Here is a 19,563-nt window from a genome sequence, read left to right on the forward strand (position 1 = left end):
AATGATATCATTGTGAGACAATTCATTGCAATTTTATTTTTAATCGTTGGTGTAAATGACATAAATTTTAAAGTAAAATGGGTTCAACAAGATTAGGGTAGATATAAATTAGTGAAATTGTGACAGAGCGTTTTTTTTTTGCACAGTTTTTTATATGCCTTTAGTTTAGGGTCAATTGGAAAATTGCATTTATGCCCGATTAAAAAATGTTTCTTAGTGCTGCACTTATCCAGTTAAACAGAAAAGAAATGAAACTTTAAAATGTAAATGAAACTTAAATACAACAACCATGGGCTTATAGGATTCACGTAAAAAGCTCTTTATAAAAATGATTTCCCATTCATAGTATTAAAAATGTTTTCTCACAACTAAAAAAAAAATTGTATCTCCTGTAACATCAATTTCAAAGACTGCAGAAATCACTTGGAATTAATTTTTTGAGGGTCAGATGTATGCTTAATGACATGATTCTTGTATTTAATATCATTACTACATGTTATAAATCCCTGAATACTCTGATAGATTTTCAAAAGCCATGCTATGGTAACTTGAGAGCTTTTATTCAATATTTAACAATTTATTGAGAGAATACTTTTTTCTCTAATTTTGCTCAGTGTGGCTATTTTCCTAGGACTAATGGGGGGAAAAAAAAGACCAGAAGATTTCTTCAATATAAGTCAGTAATTTTCGTGGTAAATTTCACCATGGGATCTTTACACCAAAAGAAAGGACAAGCCATGGTAAATCTCACCTACTTGTTTTATTAATTTTGAGTCTGATTTTTATCCTATTAAAAGGGGGGCTTGGTCCCTTTACTTCATGCATGTAGCTTTTGAAAACTGCTAATTCAGATTTAGTCCTTAAAGGAAAAAATGTAAGAAAGAAGTGAAGACTTTGCTGGGAATTAAATTCTTCATGACTGAACTACTTTACACAAAATAGGTGATGTTGAAGACTTTTGCTGGGTACAGTTGTGTGATAGGGTAGCACATACCTTAACAGATAAAGTGTTGGCCACGATCCCATCCACAATGCCTTCGGTGAATGGATCAAAGTGCTTGTCAGGTCTCCTCATGAACTCTGGCTTCAGTCTGTAGCCACTTTTCCCATTGTATTCATACATCCCCATGTTTATTTGCATAGCCAGGTCTGCATATCAAAAACACAAACTTTATTGGGACTGTATTTATACTTGGAGCAAGAAAGCAAGATTGTATTACAGTCCACTTTTGTTCCTCCTTTAAAAAGAAAGATTTAATCATTATAGAAACTTAGGAAATACAGACAAGAAAAAGAAATTGAGCTGTCATCTCCAAATCCAGAGGTAAACCACTGCCAACAGGTTGGTATATATCCTGTTTTTCTACTTCAGATATATTTTGAAAATGCAGTATGTCCATTTCATGAAATATTCGTCTGCTTTAAATTTAACAACTGTATAAACTTCTTTTGAATAGATATATCTGAATACACGGTTTATAACAGCCCCCTCTCTTCCAAGTTTTTATCGTTACGTATAATGTTTTGATGAACATCGTTGTGATGAAATCTTTGAAGCCATCATTAACGATGTTCTTAGGAGTGAAATTTCTAGGTCAGAAAATATGCATATTGGAAAAGCTTTTTGATAATTCTCGCTAAGATGCCCTTCAGAAAGTTTAAATCACTTTAAACCTCCAATCCATGTTTTTGAGGATGGACTTCTTCATACTTCACCAACAGTGGTGAAGTGGTGAAATTCTTCTTTTTTTTAATTTATAAGAAAGAAAAAAGATTTTCTTTTAAAATTTTTCATTTCTTTGATTATTTACTACCAGTATCTAATCACACACTGACTAGTTTCTAATAGACAAAGATTCCTGGTCAAAGTTTTGCTAAGACTCAGTCAATGTATGAAATAAATGTCTACATTTGTTGCAATTGCTAGAGCTTAACAAACAAAAAAATACTTTGAAGTCATAAGGAATCTGGGAAACTGTCAATTTCCTCCATGTTATCTGAGTCTATTTAGGTGGACAATAAAGAGGTGATGGTAGAATCATTCCAATGTTCCATGTAACAAACCATTTTTAGAGCAGGGAAAATAAGTGAAATTTTATCTCTCATTTTTTAAGGTATTACGACTATGATACCAAAATTGGACAGAGTACCAAAAAAAGAAAATGATGGACTTATCATACTTAAAAAACAAATTAACTTCAAAAGTCTAAAAAATTAATTAGCAAAACATATGTTCTAAAAAATAATACACAAGCAAGTAGAATTTATCCTGGGAACAAAAGGATACTTACATATTAGGAGATATGTTAATATAATTTATCACATTTCTCACAAAAGAAAAAATGAACATATGATCATCCCAATAGATGTCAAAGAGACATTTAATAATATTCAACATAAATTCCTAAAACACTGTTGTCACTTAAGGCAAGTGTAGATTCCTTTAGTGTGTAAAAGACTATCTGTCTCAAAGTCACAGCCAGCATCTACTCATTGGTATCACAATGTGAAATTCCCATTAGTGTTAAGATGAAGAAGAAGTGCCCACTCTTAATACTATTATTTAGTATTATTTTAGAATGGTCAGTCCAAGGCACTAAGAAGGGGGAAAAAGTAGATGTGATTAAATTATTATAATTGTGTATATGAAAAAAACAATAAAATCTACTGGCAAAATAGGCTATTATGAGTTTAGGAAGATGATCATTTATAAAATACATTTATTTATAAAATAAATATACAAATATCAATATCCAGAAACAATCTGTGAAAAATGTAATGTTAAAAAAAGGATTTCATCTAAAGAAACTATACCTCTAATGAAGACGAGTGATTTTGTTGAGAAACTTGATATAATAATTTTCTGTGATTAAAATAACCCTAAAAATTAGAAGTTGTCAGTTTTCTTCAGATGAATTTATAAACTTAATGGGATTTTAATCAAAATCTCATTTTTTCCAGTGGGGGAGAGGGGAACATAACAATTAAACAAATATAAATTTAATGTGATTTTAATCAAAATCTCATTTTCTTTTCAGTGGGGGAGATAATAACAATTAAACTAAATTCACTTGGAAAAAGAATCCCACTGGCAAGGAAAGAAGAATTGAATGTTAATAGGCATGAAGAATTTCCACCTCCACGTATTAAACCATATTATTAAACATTATAATAATAACAATAAGTTATTGGCTCCAGGAAGGTGAAAAATTTATTAATGGAGAAGACTATACATTGAAAAAATGTACCCAAATTAACAACTAAAAAGGCTACATTTAGGGGCTTCCCTAGTGGTGCAGTGGTTAAGAATCCACCTGCCAGTTCAGGGGACACGGGTTGGAGCCCTGGTCCAGGAAGATCCCACATGCCGCGGAGCAACTAAGCCCGTGCGCCACAACTACTGAGCCTGTGCTCTAAAGCCTGCAAGCCACAACTACTGAAGCCCATGCTCCTAGAGACCGTGCTCCTCAACAAGAGAAGCCGCTGCAATGAGAAGCCCATGCACCGCAACGAAGAGTAGCCCCCACTCTCCACAATTAGAGAAAGCCCGCGGGCAGCAGTGAAGACCCAACGCAGCCAAAAATAAATAAATTAATAAATAAATAAATTTTTAAAAAATAAAAAGACTACATCTAATAAATTGTAATTTCAGTTTGATCTCTTACTGAGATTATACATGAAAATTAAATTTGTATGGATGAAAGGGTTAAATTACAGATAAAAAAGAAACTATGAAAGAAATAGGAGTAAATATGGATGGATCCTTGGGTGTGGAGCCTGTAATCATGAGAGTAAACCAAGATTCCATAAAATAAAACATTAATCAACATGATCTCATCTGTTTCACAAAATAAGGCAACATGACCTTTATATAAAAAGTACTGTTATAAATGAATAGAAAAATTGACAAGAGTCCTCAATAGTCAATTCATAAAAGCAGAAATCAAAAGTAAAAGAAAAGTAAAAATCAAAACACATACTTAAAATGTTCAACCTCAACAATAATGAAAGAAATGAAATAAAAAAGAACAAGGAGGTATTTTTCTGAATTATTATTATTATTTAATGATAATACTTAACCAAGATCTCAAGTGAGAGGGAACAACTTATACATTGCTGATGGAGGAGAAATCTAGTGCAACATTTCTGATGGACAATTTGGCATTGTGCACAAAGGTTCTTAAAACTTTCACTTCTTTTAATTCTATTTCAGGAACTGTTCCAAAAGAACATTAGGAGATAGACTTGACAATTTATATTCAAGGCTGTTCTCAGGGCACTATTTATAGTAGGAAAAAAATACCTTAATATTCAGTGATAGGAAATGGGTTTTAGTGAATTGTGAGATGTGGTTAATATACAGCTATTAAAATTCATGTTTCTGTATCACATTTAAATATATATAAAGATATATATTTTTAAACACGTTATTAAGTGAAAAAGCTTGTATATGCATATCCCAAAAACCTTACAGATTACAATGCCAAAAGTTAACAATGTTGAATCTCTGAGTGGTAACATTCCTCACAGTTTTATTCTTTTCTTTATAGTTTTTTTGAATTTTTTATATTTTCTATAATAAATACATATTACTTTAAAAAGTATAAAAGTTTTTGTTTGAAAATAATGCAAAATGAGTAGAAATAAAGACTTGTGTATAAACCATTGAAGACAATTTCTCAATTTTCAAAATTCACTTTTTTTTGCAATGATATTTCCTTTATGAAAATGTGCTTTTGTTTGTTTTTTCAGTCAAGTCTGGCAGTTTTTTTCTCCTTGGGAATGGTTTTCGGACATGAGGAAATGTGGCTTTATAATAGAAAGGAAATGAACATTAATTGTGCTACTTACCCACTGTTTGGAAATTAAGTGCAACCATTTGGCAGCCTGCATTCCAGAAGAGCTGGGGCATGTAGTTGGATGAATCCACACGTGTTCCTTTTGGATATATCCTGCTAAGCTGCATTTTGTTATATCTGGACCATCATGTTAAGTAGTGAATACAATTATAAAAAGAATTAGCCAATAATATTAGCTGAGAAGCTGCCTTCCATCTTTCTCCATTGGGGAAATGAATTAAAGATTGATGATCTCATTGGGCTGGTGGGTGAAATAGGTAAAAAGCTTTCTGAACAAACAGAATAAATGTGCTTTTATAATAGAAATGTAGCATCACCTTTGCAGAGCCCTGTGGGTAAAAACTAATGAGGTGCAAAGATGGTTGAGTCAATGTGATTTTGTGGAGATTATTAAGGACTGGCTTAGCAATTAAGGACACATGAGGAAGTCCAAGCATAGCAAGTCACGTGACAGGATGATATTGTGCTTGGCAGAAGCAGATATCATGAACTGTATGGCTATTTTTGAAATGCTCTCTGCTCATTTTCTTAACCTTCTCAGGGAATGCTATTGGCCAAGACTGTGGTACTCTTTATGATTGATAACAAGGTAAATATAGCACAGAAGGTTTTGACCTTGTCTCATATTTTGGTTCCTACCGTCATCAGTTTTCCATCCTGAGAACCTTTTAGTTATTGAAGGATGCTATGTCTTTAAAACACAACTGACTATTTCTATTACCAAGTTTGGTAGAGGTTAGCTCAGGTTCTGAGCTCGGCAGGGGAGTTAGGCCAAATAGAGTTTGAAACTTAAATTCTGGAACTTGTTAGCTGTATGATTCAGCTGTATGATTCAGGACAAGTTATTTCCCTTTTCTGTGCTTCAGTTTCCTCATCTATAAAAGATGTGAATTCCTACATTATACAGCTATTGTAAGGATTAAATAAGACATAAAACAAAAGGTCTATCGTGTAGTTAGTACTTGATGAATACTAATGATCATGATATACTGTGACTTTGCTTATGGAGTTTACACTTGTTTCCTCTATTGTTGATGAGTTTTAAAGGTGACTTTTTTATTATAGGACTTTCAGGAAATTGGGCTGTTTGGGACATTTAGTATTTGTTTTATGAAAAAAAATTTAAAGATCTGTGTCATTTCATTTTGATTCAGGGATAAAATTTAAAAATTTTGGTTGTCAGGAGTATCAAATGAAGCCATTATTAGTAATATATATTTATATTCTCATCATCATCATCCCAACTATTTTTCGATTGGACATCTATTACATGTAAGGATGTGAGACACCAAAAACGTGTCTATATTATATACACATAATATATACACTTTATACCTATCATATTTTACATATGTATAAAGCATACACACACATTTTACATATGTTGTCCATAACCCAACAGCAAGCCACAAAGCTGGTATCATCATTTCTGTTTTACAGGTGAGAAAACTCAGAAGGATTATGCAAATTACCAAGGGATAAAGAGGTCGATGGTCTGAAGGTATCCTGGAAATCTGGACTTCCTTTACTCCAAGGCCAGTTCTCTTTTCCACATGCCAGACTATCCCATTCACCATTACATATGAAACCTGAAACTATATATTACCCAGCTGACAGACTTAAGCCATCTCATGCACCTTTCTCCTTTATGAAAGACAAAAAATTAAACAAATAGCACGACTTCACTCTTGTCGATTCAGCAGACGTCCGTCAAATCAAGGATACTCTACAAATTCCACTGGAGACTTTGTAAGTTGCTCAAGTCCTTTGGTTTCCACAAAGGAAGACATTTCGAAGCTTCTGTTTCTTTCTGAGTTAACAACAACAACAACAAAAAGTGAGAAATAAAATTCAATATTATAAATGATAGCATATAAGATGTAGGCAAATGTTCTGTGAAGTTGAGGGCAAAGAATCCTCAAATAACTTTTATATTTAATGTTGTTTTCAGTGGACTATTTACCTGTAACAAAAGTCGAGTCTTAGTTTTGTCTGTTCTAATATTTGCTACCTGGGTCAGGTGTTGGACAAGTTAGGGACATGGTGGCGTTAGGGTGGGAAAATGAATTTTAGACTTGGAGAGTGTGGCCAGGAAAGCTGTTTTGTCAAAAGAGCAGGGGCCCTGTGGGAATCTGTTGCTCTAAATCCATTCATATTGCTTTCTGGAAGCCTTCACTGAGAATTAACAATACAGACCGTGTGTACATTCCTGCTAGATGCTGACTCTCTTTTATACCCACACTGTCATTGCCTCAAGTTTGTAGAGACCCTTTTGGTTGAAACAAGTAATTTGACATAAGAATTTTGCTATTTTAAAGCAGAAGGATCATTGGACATTTTCCAGTCTGATGGCCTCATTTTCAGATTAGATGACAGAGGCTGTAGAGGTGAATGTACTAGAGGGCTCAATATTCTTGGACACAGAGAAACATCTTGAAAGTGAAAGCTAAGCTTCCAATTAGAGTGAGAGAAATGAAACAAAGTTATCTTAGTTTAGAAAGACTAAGAGTCAAACAGCTTCTCTGTCCTCTTCCCAACTAGAAAGGCATCACACTGTTACATACAGACTAAGATGTGTTATCTGGAGCTTGGTGATTTAAACTGAGTTACCTTGAGGCATCTTTCCTCTTTGATGCCCACTTTCCATAATTAAAGCCTCATTCTTCTTCCTAGTCATTCCCAGATTTCTCCTTTATCCACCTCGTCACCTTCCCCAATTTAATCGACTCTAAAGGAAACCCTTACTTCTCTTATTTTGGTCCATCAAAATTCTACTTTCATATGACTATCTTAAGCATGACTGCTAATTAAAATTAAGTCAATTTAATAGGTTCTTCGTGAAATATGTGCAGTGTTCTTTTGAAAAAAGTGAGAAAATGATATAAAACACAGGGAGAAAAGTACTTATTTGTAAATCTTTGTCTGGTGATGTTGTCACCAGGTTCTTAAGGACCTAAATGTATCAGCTCCTTCTCAGTTTCGCTACTTGTCTGGGAGCTTTTGACTCATGAATTAGGAAAACTGGTTTTACAGCCAAAGGAAGTTATAGTAATGTAAAAATAACTACTTTATAGTATGTTTCACATTGAACAGCTTGTAGTAAGAAGCACCAGTAATTATAACATCAAACAAACTGTTGAAATCTTTATGTATAAATCTTATTGGAAGTTAAATTCTTTGTTGTAGAGATCTAGATACCATATGTTATTAAGTTAAGACTCTTTGGGCAAAATTATACAATTACACATAAGTGTGTTAATGTAGAGGCTTAGAGTTTGGTATATCTATAAAACTCTCCTTTATAAGAGGCTGCTGTGTTTAAGAAAAAATTCAGCTTTTAAGAGCATATGCTTATAAAAGTAGCTAAACTGTCCCAAGGATTCTCTTAACCTAATAGTATTTTACAGTTCATGCAAACACAAAGGGCAATTTGATAAAAGGGCTCCTTTCTCTAGGATGAGGAGAGATAATGTACATATATAATTTGCATCCAGTATGGATGGGTAGTTGGATGAGCGGGAAACACCAAGTAATGTGAAGTTAATGATATATTCTCCTAAATATATAAAACATAGGCTGAACAAATGGAATGTGGATGAACTGGTTGATTTGGTTCTATTTCTATTCAATATTGAGATTGATCAAGTCTCTGATTGCCTCCTTTCAAGGGGATGGTTAAATAGTTTATTTCAACACTGTCATTTATATAATTGATGGAATGCCCATGTGGTCACAAACAAAAAATAATATAAAATCCTCAGTTAGCTGTACTCTGGTCTAATATCTTTTAGATAACCACGTATGGCCTGTGGCTCTATTAATAATTTTGGGAAAACACATCATGGAATACTTTCTCATATGGTTATATACATATATATATATATATATATATACATAAAATATACTTATATATAGTTATATATATTTATTTAGATATATAAAAAACAGATAGTAAATTCACACATATATTCAAGACTTCATAGAATAGTTCTAATAAGGGCCTCATTTTTTGGTCTAATAACCTTGTGTTTAAAATATACTCATTATATGCTACATTAGGGGTTTTTCTCCAGGGAAAACTTACTTTTTGAAATTTCGAATGACTCGAACTTGACTGGCTGAATATAGTTCACCAGATTAGACATCTCTTCTGTGGCCATGGCCTCGCTCCCAGCGGTCCCCTGGAAGCAGGAGTAAAAATAACGTTCCCAGAGTCAGCATTATGTTTTCCCAGGGCAATGATCAAAGGACCCAAGAGAGCAGAAGATTATCACGCCTCTTCTGAAAATGATTATCGCCAACAGAAAATGGAGATGGGAAGAAAGGAAAAGCAACACGTCACGTTACACAGTGAGGGGTGGGAGGAGGGAGGTTTAGGGGCAGCTCCCAGAGCACTCTGGGACCAGCAGCATCAGTACCACCCAAGAGCTTGTGAAAGATGCAGCCTCTCAGCCCCCTGTGCAGGCCTCCTGAACCAGAATCTGCATCTTACTGAGGTGATTCAAACGCACAGCAAAGTTTAAGAAGCCCTGAGCTGTGTCTCATCTGCCAAAGCAGGGAGTCCACAGGTGACGTCTGAAGTTAACATACCAATAATTCACTGTATGATACGAAAGTGAGTATGTAGGTAACCAGTGGCTGAATCACGAACTGTTATACAAAAGGGTTGCCGGTGGAAGTGGGTGGGTGTGGACAAACATATATTGCTTTTCTTTACAAACTTGCCTCTGTCCCTCCCTTTCTGGCTCCTGGGCACCTATTAGGCAAGCAGCCCAATACAGTGTAGGTCAGTCGCTCAGGGTCTAGAGCCAGACTGTCTAATTTTAAATCCCAAGCCCACCACTTAGAAACTGTGCATTCTTGGGCAAGTCACTTAACTGTTCTGTGCCTCAGCTTGCTCACCTGTAAAATTATGATAAAATCAGTCCCAACAGCATATAGGGTTTTTGTGATTATTAAATGAATTAATTTATGTGAAAGCTCAGAACAGTGCCTGGCACATAGTAAAACCTCGTGTTACTTTAGCTACTATTATGTATTACATACCACTTTGATAAAGTATTTAATAAAGAAGAAAGCCAATATTGCAGTATTCGTGTGGACAGACCTCTGTAGGCTGATCTAATATTTTCTCCCATTTTTAGAAGAAAAAATACATGGAGACATAGTTTTTTTGAAAACTTCTGTAGCAATATTAAGGTTAAATGTTAATTGGGAAATATTCATTTGCAAACGGCCATCCAGCTAGTAAGATAGTTTTAAAATGATCAAAAATCACTGACAAAAAGTTTACACAGTTGAAATAATTCTGGAAGAACTACTCTGTAACAGTTTTCCTTCTGCATATTGAGTTGAAATTTAGTGGGGAAACATAATTAATCAAAAATTTAGACTATATTAAAGGAAATAATTATAAGAGGAAGAACATTATGTGAGAACAGCTTATTATTTGTTATTTATCTTTATTAACTAAAATGTGAAGATACAAATACTGAAACAGATACTTTCCAATATATTTGAAAGCAGATTCAGTTTAAACTTTTTGAACAAGACTAAAACAAAGTTTTAAAATTCCAATTGACCTATCCTTGATTTGCTTCTGGATTCTGTGCAATTAATATTTCTGAGCTGATGAAGATATTTGGGAAGCTTGAGCTTATGTCAGTAGATACCTCTAGTGGTTCCAAAATTACAATGGGGAATTCCCTGGCGGTCCAGTGGTTAGGACTCTGCACTTCCACTGCCGGGGACCTGGGTTCAATCTCTGGTTGGGGAACTAAGACCCCATAAGCCAAAAAAGGGTCAAAATTACAACAACGAAATTAGTCATGTTTATAAACATTTCTCCAAACCTCATGTCTTCTCTGGATTCTGGACCATTGACAATCCATTTAATTGCCTCAAAAATTGAAGCGGGCAGTTGGAGGTGGCAAATTTTGAATTCATTCTCAACATACCACATTTGATGGAAGGCAACGCTTGTTCCTCTAGCGACCAGTTTGCATCTTCATTTTTCAAACTCTTTTCACCACTAGATGGCAGAAGGCGACCAGGAACTACATCCAGAGGGAGCAGTCTGGACGGGCAAGTTAGCTGAAAGCTTCTGTGACCAGAAGTCAAGCCCTAGAAACCTACCTCATCCATCGAAGACTTTTTACAGTCATCCTCATCGTCATCATCGTCACTCTCCGTATCAGCTTCTCCTGTCAAATTTTAATAACAGATCATGAAGTAAATAAGCATTTACAGGTTCGAAGCACATGTGACATGTGCATTACCCAAAATTTCCTTGGAAGTTGGCCTTTCACTGCTCTGAAGTTATTCTTTTTTTTTTTTTTTTTAATTTTATTAATTATACAGAATTATACTGACATTTTGAATATGGATTTTTTTTTTCTAAATTTGATTTGTGAATACCATTTGAAATTTCCAAGCTCTGTAAAAGATGCTTGTCTTTACATTTTTATCTATATGTTTTACAAAACATATGGCAGCTTATACAGTTAGCTCTCTCTGGTGTACATATCCTATTTTGATGTATACATTCTATTTTAGTGTCTCCATGACCCTAAAACAGATACACTATCACTTTACCACCTTACCCTCTTCTTCTTGGTCCTGACTCTTCTGTGTGATGCTTGGCCAGAGCTCAGTGACCTTGTAGCTATTTTTCCAAGGCCAGAGAGGACATCACAGAAGTCGAGGTAGAGGACAAGAGCTGGGACAGGAATGGAGGCTAGAGTAGCACACCTGATTCTACAAAACTGTAAGGTACCACCAGTATCCTATGATTTGCCTGCAGGCTTATTTGATGGAGGCATTGTCATCTAAACAATGCACATATCTTTAAAAATGGAGATATTCTGTTTAAGACGGCAGGATAAAATGGGTGAACTCTTAAAATAATTACGCATGCAAATCTACCTCGGTCAAATATAATGCAGCTTCATATGTAGCCAATATACAATCATTTCAATAGATTGTTTTTCTCTCCAAAGTTTAGGTGGATGATTCCACCAGCTTAAATAGTCACATTGGTATGAGGCATTACATTCTTCTCAGCTCTGGGATTCAGTCAGACCCAGTAATATTAGTTATGTAAAAAGATTTTCAAGTATAAAGTACAGAAAGCATACTTTTAAATTGTTTGATTTGACTTCTTTCAGGGTCCATACAATGCAATAGGATAATAAGCCCAGAAGATGGCAATATTGGTTCAACAATGAGGCAACTTACAGGGGCCAGTACCTCCCCTCCCTGCCTTCTATAAATTAGCTGCCCTGCGCAATCTCTATCAAAGACACTGCCCACAGCGCTGCCTCCAAGAAGCTTATAAATGTTTTCGTTTGGCTGACAAAGTTCAATCGATTACTAATGATAGCAGTTAGCATTAATGAAGTAACCTTTAGAGGGAAAAGATGTCTGGGACCAACACGGCTTATTATCTACAGCTTGTTTATTAAAGAAAGCCACATACAACTGCTTTATGATGTTAATATTGTGTTAGTTAATAAGGGGAATCAATTCCACTTTGAACAGAAAACATAGCTTATCCTATTAGAGACATTCTTTTAGGAGGTTGACACAAAATTTTTAGAGTCAAATTTGTTGCCTCAAGTTTTTGTAACTATTTATTGTTTTTTTTAATTAGAGAAGGGGTTCTTCTTATTGAGTAATTTAAGAAGTTTGGCAGGACAGTGCTTCATGTTACATTAACAACACACCAGAATTTCAAATAATCAGGCCATTCTCTAGTTTATGTGGGAAGGAAAGAATTTGTCATTCTTTGCTCTATGAGCATGGACCTGATTTCTCCCTTATAAGTTTCTGGAGGAATCTTGTTGAAAAATAAAATAAAAAAATTATCCTAGTTCTTTAGGACAAGTGTACAGGCAAATGACTGGATCTCTTGGGGGAAGATCTGGCCAACAGATGCCATGATAAGTAGATTAGCTTTGATATAAGAAACATGTTTTTCAAGTTATTTGAGTTCCCAATACTGAAAACATCTACAAACCAAATGGTAAATTAGCAGTGCTCTTTATTCAGGGCCCTACCTACATATTTAAATGTCCAAAACTTTCCATCGAAATAAATGAAAATTGCACAACAGAGTATGGGGCTAGCTTAGGAAATCTACCAGATTAGTAACAGATTGCTACTCTTTCTCTGAACTAAGCAATAATGTTCACTGCCTGTTAAAAATTGTTATTTGTGTTACGCATCCGGTTAATAAGAGGGAAGAGAACTGGGGAAGGCAGATGGTAAAACGACAAGCTCCCACATGCAAAGGAAGATACAATTTACTCGCTAACACTCAGATAGAATCGTGCTGAGAAATAGGTGGCCTGTTAGTGACTTTCGTTCCAAAACTTCACATAGAACATTCTCACTGAGAACAAAAGTTAGTTTTGAAAAAAGAATCAGAATTGTGTAATAACGTGTGACACACACATTTAAAAACTACCAAAAAAAAAATCTTTCAAGGAATCACATAACGTCTGTGGACAAGGATGTTAATCTAAACAATAAAAGTAATTCCCTGGTGATGCAGTGGTTAAGAATCCACCTGCCAATGCAGGGGACATGGGTTCGAGCACTGGTCCGGGAAAATCCCACGTGCCGTGGAGCAACTAAGCCCATGTGCCGCAACTGCTGAGCCTGTGCTCTAGAGCCCGCGAGCCACGACTACTGAGCCCATGAGCCACAACTACTGAAGCCCGGGCGCCTAGAGTCCATGCTCTGCAACAAGAGAAGCCACCGCAATGAGAAGCTCACGCACCGCAACTAACAGTAGCCCCCTCCCGCCACAACTAGAGAAAGCCCGCGTTCGGCAACGAAGACCCAACGCAGCTGGGGGGGGGGCGGGGGGGGGGGAGAAAAAAGTAATTGGTAACTGTAATGGAAAAATACAGGAAAAGATAAATCAGAGTCTTGGCCATCCTTTTTTTTTTCTGATTGCCGTAGAGTTTATATTTTAATTTTTAAAAATTATTTTAAAATCTTTTAATTGACATGTGATAAGTATACAGAAAAGTACACATACCATACGTGTACAGTGCCTTAACATACCAAACAGACCTTAGGAAACAGTACCCAGATCAAGAAACAAAATATAACTGTGTCCAGAAGCCTCCTTGGGTCCCTTTTAGTCACTTTTTCACCAGGGGTAACCATCTCCTGACCTCTAATAGTGCAGGTTAGTTCTGCTGTTTTTGTACTTTATATAGATGGAATCAGACAGTGGATACTTATCTTTTGCATTTGACTTCTTTATTCAACATTATGTTTCTAAAATGAGAGTCATCCATATTGTTGTGTGCACTGTAGATCATTATTGCTACATATTCCATGGGGTGAATATAGCACATGTATTTCTCTGTTGATGGGCTATTCTGAATAGTGCTGCTTTAAGCAATTCTTCACCAATGTCTCTTGGTGAACATCTACATGCATTTCTGTTGGGTATATACCTAGGAATAGAATTCTCTGGGGCAGAGGGGGTTCATATGCATATGTTCAGCTTAGCTTTTGTAGATGCTGCCAAACAGTTTTCCAAAATGATTATTCCAAGGTTAGCTAAACTTTTTATTGAAGAACTTTCTAGATTTAAGCTTAAAGTTTCCTTTACTTGTTCACCCTCCAATCAGGGTGAACATATCTGTAATGCACTTTTAAGATTGCCAAGACTCTGACTAGAGTTGGAAAAGAACTTAGACTAAATGACAAATAATTCAAAGGAAATGGGTGACCACTTCGAATTCTTTTCTCATCAATCACAAAAATCTATTTCAACTTAAATCTAAACTGAAAATTAGTGACAGTAAATATCACCTAGTAGCTTTGATAGATCATTCAAGTAACTTTACCATTTCACATTTTAAAAGAGCTCTGTAGAATATGGATAAGTTGAATGGCCCAGAACTCTTCAGCACATCATCAATGAGAATCAATTTGATGAACATCTTGTGTCCAGACCTGTAGTTAATGTCAAGGGATCCCTGCCCTTGAGAAGCTTAAAATAACATGGTCACTCCAAAGATTATTTGGCTTATGTGGTAGCCAGAATTATGGCCTCCCCCAAAATGCCCATGTCCTATGAATATTTCCTGTGTCCTGTGAATACACTGCAAGAGGGACTTTGCAGATGAGATTAAGTTAAGGACCTTGAAACGCAAGAGATTATTCTAGATTATCTGAATGGGTCCAATGGAAAGACATGAGTTCTGAAAAGCAGAGGACCTTTTCCAGCTGTGGTCCAAGGGAAATATGATGGCAGAAGAAGTGAGATGGGACATTCCTGGCTTTGAAGCTGGAGGAAGGGGGCCACAAGCCAATGAATGTGGGTAGCCTCTAGGAGCTAGAAATGCAGGGAATAATATTGCCTAGAGCCTCCAGAAAGGAAAGCAGCCCTGCTGACACCTGGAGTTTAGCCCAGTGAGGCCATGTGGGCCTTCTGTCCTGCAGAACTAGGTGTTCATATGTTTGTGTAGTTTTAAGCCTTCAGGTTTATAACAGAAGTAAAAAAAACAACACGTTCTAAAACTGTGCCAGGTAGAAATGTTAAAAGTCCTTCTAAGTTAATTCCAGGGCAGCAATTCTTAAATCCATACATAATAGGGGAATGAGAGCCCGCCAGCCCCTCACCAGCTCCCGGGGACGAGGGCTCAAACACACTGGAAGAGTCGCTGTACGTGTTGGAGGTTTGTTCTGAGAGCTTTTTTTTGCCACTTCCTTCTGACAATTTGTGGGATTTCTTCTTATTTTTCACCAAAATTTTGTACATTAAATCCAGAGGGCTTGGAAGAGGAACTCCAGATTCCAGCTAACGGAAAGAAAAGACACATTCTTTAAAAACACTGTCCCTTCCTTTCAAGTTCCTTCCCCAAAACAAACTCCCAGGACTGCATTAGATACCAAGGGCTTCTAGATTATTCTTTACTACCTTCAACACAGCTCATTAAGCTGCTCTACGGGTGTCTTATGTAGGGGCTAGTTCATAGCTCTTGCTGTTTTTCACATGAAAGTTATATTTTAATTACTGTACTGTAATTATTTTTCCATGAGAAATCTACATGAATAAGACCATAGAAATGTACTGGGTGATTTGGCATGTTAACGCAAAGTTTCATGAGTTTTCTGATGGACCCTCTGAATCCAACCATCGTGATTTAGGACAGAGAGGACGGCCTTGGCTTGGATTTTCAAAGGATGGAAGCCAGTTAGAGTGTGGCATCTGCCAGGAGGATGGTAAAGACAGGCAGGCGTTTCCAGGCAAGCCCTGAGAATCAACTTTTCCGATGCAGTTTGCAGACAGCAAAACCCTCATCCTGGCACGAGGCAGTTAAGTGGCACATCTGAGCATCAGCAGAAGTGGACCAGGTGGCTTTAGATTTCCTGGCTGCCCTGAGAGTCAAGCTATTTGCAAGCCTTCTTTCTGGTGTGTCCAGCTTGTACATCTATGGGAAAATCAGTTTCCCTCGAGAAGGTTATTATATATTGTAACAGACAGCATGCATGCAAGTCCCAAAACAGGTTAGTTTTAGAAATCTATGAACTCCTGTAAGCAGGCCCTCTATTCTTCACTTGTAACCAGTCCGGGGACTGGTATGAAATCATGCAAGGATGTGTGGAGACTGGGGAAAGGGTTGAAGACGGAAGAGGCTACTTGACGATCTTTCTGCTGCTTTCCTTCCCAAAGCGAGGATTGTTACCACGGCAATAGGAGGTCCGGATTCTACTGGGGGAGTGCGAGGAAGTGAGGGGTGGCCAGCAGGGATAGGCAGGAATGTCATTGTGCCACCTTCAATGTCCCATTTTGCTGACCCATTTCTTTCAAAGGGGTGTGATGAGGTTCCCTGGGAGGTGGCCAGAGCCTGTCCCTTGGGACTACCTCTGTGGGCTGATTGTGACTGTGGGAATTCTGCAGTCCTGACTGGCTCACATAGGGCAGTGAGGGAGGGAGAAAGCTGTGGGCAGAGGAAGAGGACAGAGGCAGGTCTGTTCCCCTCAGGAGGTCTCTGCCAGCCTCCCCTGGTCAGAGGGCTCATTGTCAACTCATACCAAGAAACATAAACATGGAAAGGATGTAAGGAAGTCTCTCCCTAATCCAATCATAAAGAAGGTGTGCGTTCCTTCGGCATGAGAATCAAAACTGCTTACTGGGTACTTTTCCAGGGGCTCCATAAGAAGGGCGTCCCCGAAGATCAGTCGGCAATACTCTGCCATCTTGGCCTGCTGCTTTGGGCTGAGGGGAGAGAGAAGGAAAGCAAACAAGCAAGAAGGTTATTCAAAGAGGCCGGACAGGATGACTTTGTGTTATCAATTACAGAGAGAGGTCATTTCCTCCTCCTACCTGTCGGGACTGTTTTTATTATTCTAAATCCCTGTTTACAATTCTGACTTGTGTGGATTTGAATGCCACACACAGGTGGGCAGGGGAGGCTCTTTGCAAAGCTGAGCGGCATGGACATAGATGGAGAGGACAGAAGGTCACCTGCCTGTCACTGGATGTTTGAATGTCCCAGAGTTAGAGACTCAGTCCCTTTTGCTTAATTTCCTGATTCTAAGTCAAATGCCAGATACTTGGGGGCTGGAACTCATTCAACTCTACGTGAATTCTTGGGTGAAATTTGTCTAATGGACAGAGCTGCACTGCAAAGAAGTGTTTACCAGGAGGTGAGGGAAGAGAGGAGAGGGAGCTGGATAGAGAGAGGGGAGAGAATCTCAAAATGCAGAAGAGAAAAGGCTGACAGGCAGAAGTGTGTCCACTTGGGAGGGGGCCCTGGAGGAAAGACAAGAGAAGCAGGCACCTTGGGGAAGTGTGTCTGCAGCCCTTTTGTGCACTAGAGGGAAGCAAAGGTGGTGTTAGCCTGACGAGGTGCCAGTAGGAACCTGGTTTGATTGGAAAAGGTTGGAGCTGCTGGGTTCACTGAGCTGAGCTCCAGGCTCTCAACCACTCGGGATCTATAAAACGCAGAGGAAAGTAATTGTTCTTGGAAAGGGGCAGAGGATGCTGAGAAGATGAAGTGAAGTAATAGATGAAAACACTTTGAAATGTAAGATGATTGATCCTAGAGATGCAAGGCAGCCTCCGCCAGCTAGACCAGACAAACGAGGGTCCGCTCACATGTAAACACAGTTGATATGAGGGAACATCCTTAGTCTTTCAAAACTCCTGCTTCCCTTGACCTTTTAAAAAAGCAATTCTCATTCTCTAGGATGTTAAATATCATTATAAAGGTGTCCAATTCCATCGGGTTTTATGGACTGTGGTTTTGATCTATAGGCTGTCGGACTTGATTTCCAATAGTTGTCTCTATGTGCTGCAATGTTAATACGTTTTAGCAGAACTGGGGCTGTAGTAAGAATAGGTAAGTGATAAAAATCCTTCTTAACTACAATTCAAATCGATTATAAAATGTGATTCTTATTTTCATTCCTTCTACCATGACTGTTAAACCTGGATCGTGAACTGTTTTTTCCTGGGAAGGGGGGTGCTTTGGGGGTTCAAACCATACTGCAATGGTCCACAGGGAAAAGCACTCTTTATAGCACCCTTTTTAAAAAACATATATTTTGGGGATCAGATGAATTCTCTGGGCTTCAAATATGAGCCCAAGGTCACTGCTTTCTTGGAACTGCAAGGGGAGGCAAAGGAAAGATTCAGAGAAGCCTTACATGACAAACTCCCAAATTCTCATCATGCCTTTTTTGACCTGTAAGAGATTTTACTGGGCAGCTCATGTAGCCCTAAGAATATCCTGCAGCTTTCCCCAGCAGTATCACCAAGGGAGGAAAACCTACCAATTGGAGAACTGATCCTGGAAAGCACTGGGGCTGGTTGTTTAGGAATGATGTGTTATAGTTAGGGAACAAGCAGAAATGTGACTGATTTAGCAGAGTAGCCCTGGGCATCCACAATTCAGACACCCTTGCTCAAAAGACAGCTGGCCCTGGGGCTCCACCAAGCCAGAGAGCTCTGTGTCTGTAGCTGAGACAAGTCCATTTGTGCTGGGCCTACACTTTCCAGGTTGCACAAAAGAAATTGTCCAACCCTCCCATTTCACTTTCATGGAATGATGCTACTAAATAGAGCTTTGCTATTCCAAGTGTGGTCCATAGACCAGCAGCATCCACAGGTCCTGGAGCTGGTTAGAAATGCAGATTCAAGGCCTCCTAGGAAGGCAGGCAAATTGAGTAGAAATCTCTGGGGAAGCAGGGTTCAGGGGTCTTAAGAGGCCCTCTGGGGGATTCTCATGCATACTCAAGTTCGAGAATCACTGTGATGGATGAACCAAGTCACCAGGTGCTTAAGTAGATGACACTTTTCTTGAGGGTTGGAACTTGAGAGCCCCAAGTTCCTTTGATCAGAGGCCTGGAGGGAAAAGGAAGGATTGTACCCCAACACCCTGCTTTCAGGATTTCTAGTAGAGCCATAGGCCCACCAGTAGAGGGATTTCGGGGTGGTGTTCCAGGTGTCCCTAAGCAGGTGACAGGCAGAGTCCTCTGTCCTCTGTCAAGCTGGCCCCAAATCAGGCCCTGAAAGATTTTGCTGTAGCAAAATCTTACTCGATTCCACTAAAGAATCAACTGGGCTGTTAATGCTGCAGGTGGCAGGGCCCTGTGCCCAATCCCCTGATACACTGAGCTGGGAGCAGAGCCCTGGAACCTGCATTTGTAACAAGCCTGCAAGTAATTCTGA

At 37.9% G+C, this 19,563-nt stretch overlaps 1 protein-coding gene across 6 annotated transcripts in view; it reads right to left on the reverse strand.

The window, feature by feature from the left end:
- The window catches only part of PLCB1 (phospholipase C beta 1), a 697,632-nt gene that overhangs the window by 123,030 nt on the left and 555,039 nt on the right, over positions 1–19,563 (reverse strand). For 5 of the 6 annotated variants that reach the window (XM_057529138.1, XM_007165239.2, XM_057529142.1 and 2 more), the window contains 7 exons: positions 17,022–17,106; positions 15,507–15,684; positions 10,995–11,062; positions 8,944–9,040; positions 6,585–6,669; positions 4,852–4,976; positions 995–1,149 (listed from right to left, as the gene is read on the reverse strand). In XM_057529138.1, the coding sequence (XP_057385121.1) occupies positions 995–1,149; positions 4,852–4,976; positions 6,585–6,669; positions 8,944–9,040; positions 10,995–11,062; positions 15,507–15,684; positions 17,022–17,106 (793 nt within the window). The remainder of the gene's footprint in view (positions 1–994; positions 1,150–4,851; positions 4,977–6,584; positions 6,670–8,943; positions 9,041–10,994; positions 11,063–15,506; positions 15,685–17,021; positions 17,107–19,563) is intronic. The other variant, XM_057529141.1, reaches the window with a different exon arrangement.

The sequence above is a fragment of the Balaenoptera acutorostrata genome, chromosome 15 (assembly GCF_949987535.1).
Source record: "Balaenoptera acutorostrata chromosome 15, mBalAcu1.1, whole genome shotgun sequence".
In the NCBI taxonomy this organism is placed as follows: Eukaryota; Metazoa; Chordata; class Mammalia; order Artiodactyla; family Balaenopteridae; genus Balaenoptera; species Balaenoptera acutorostrata.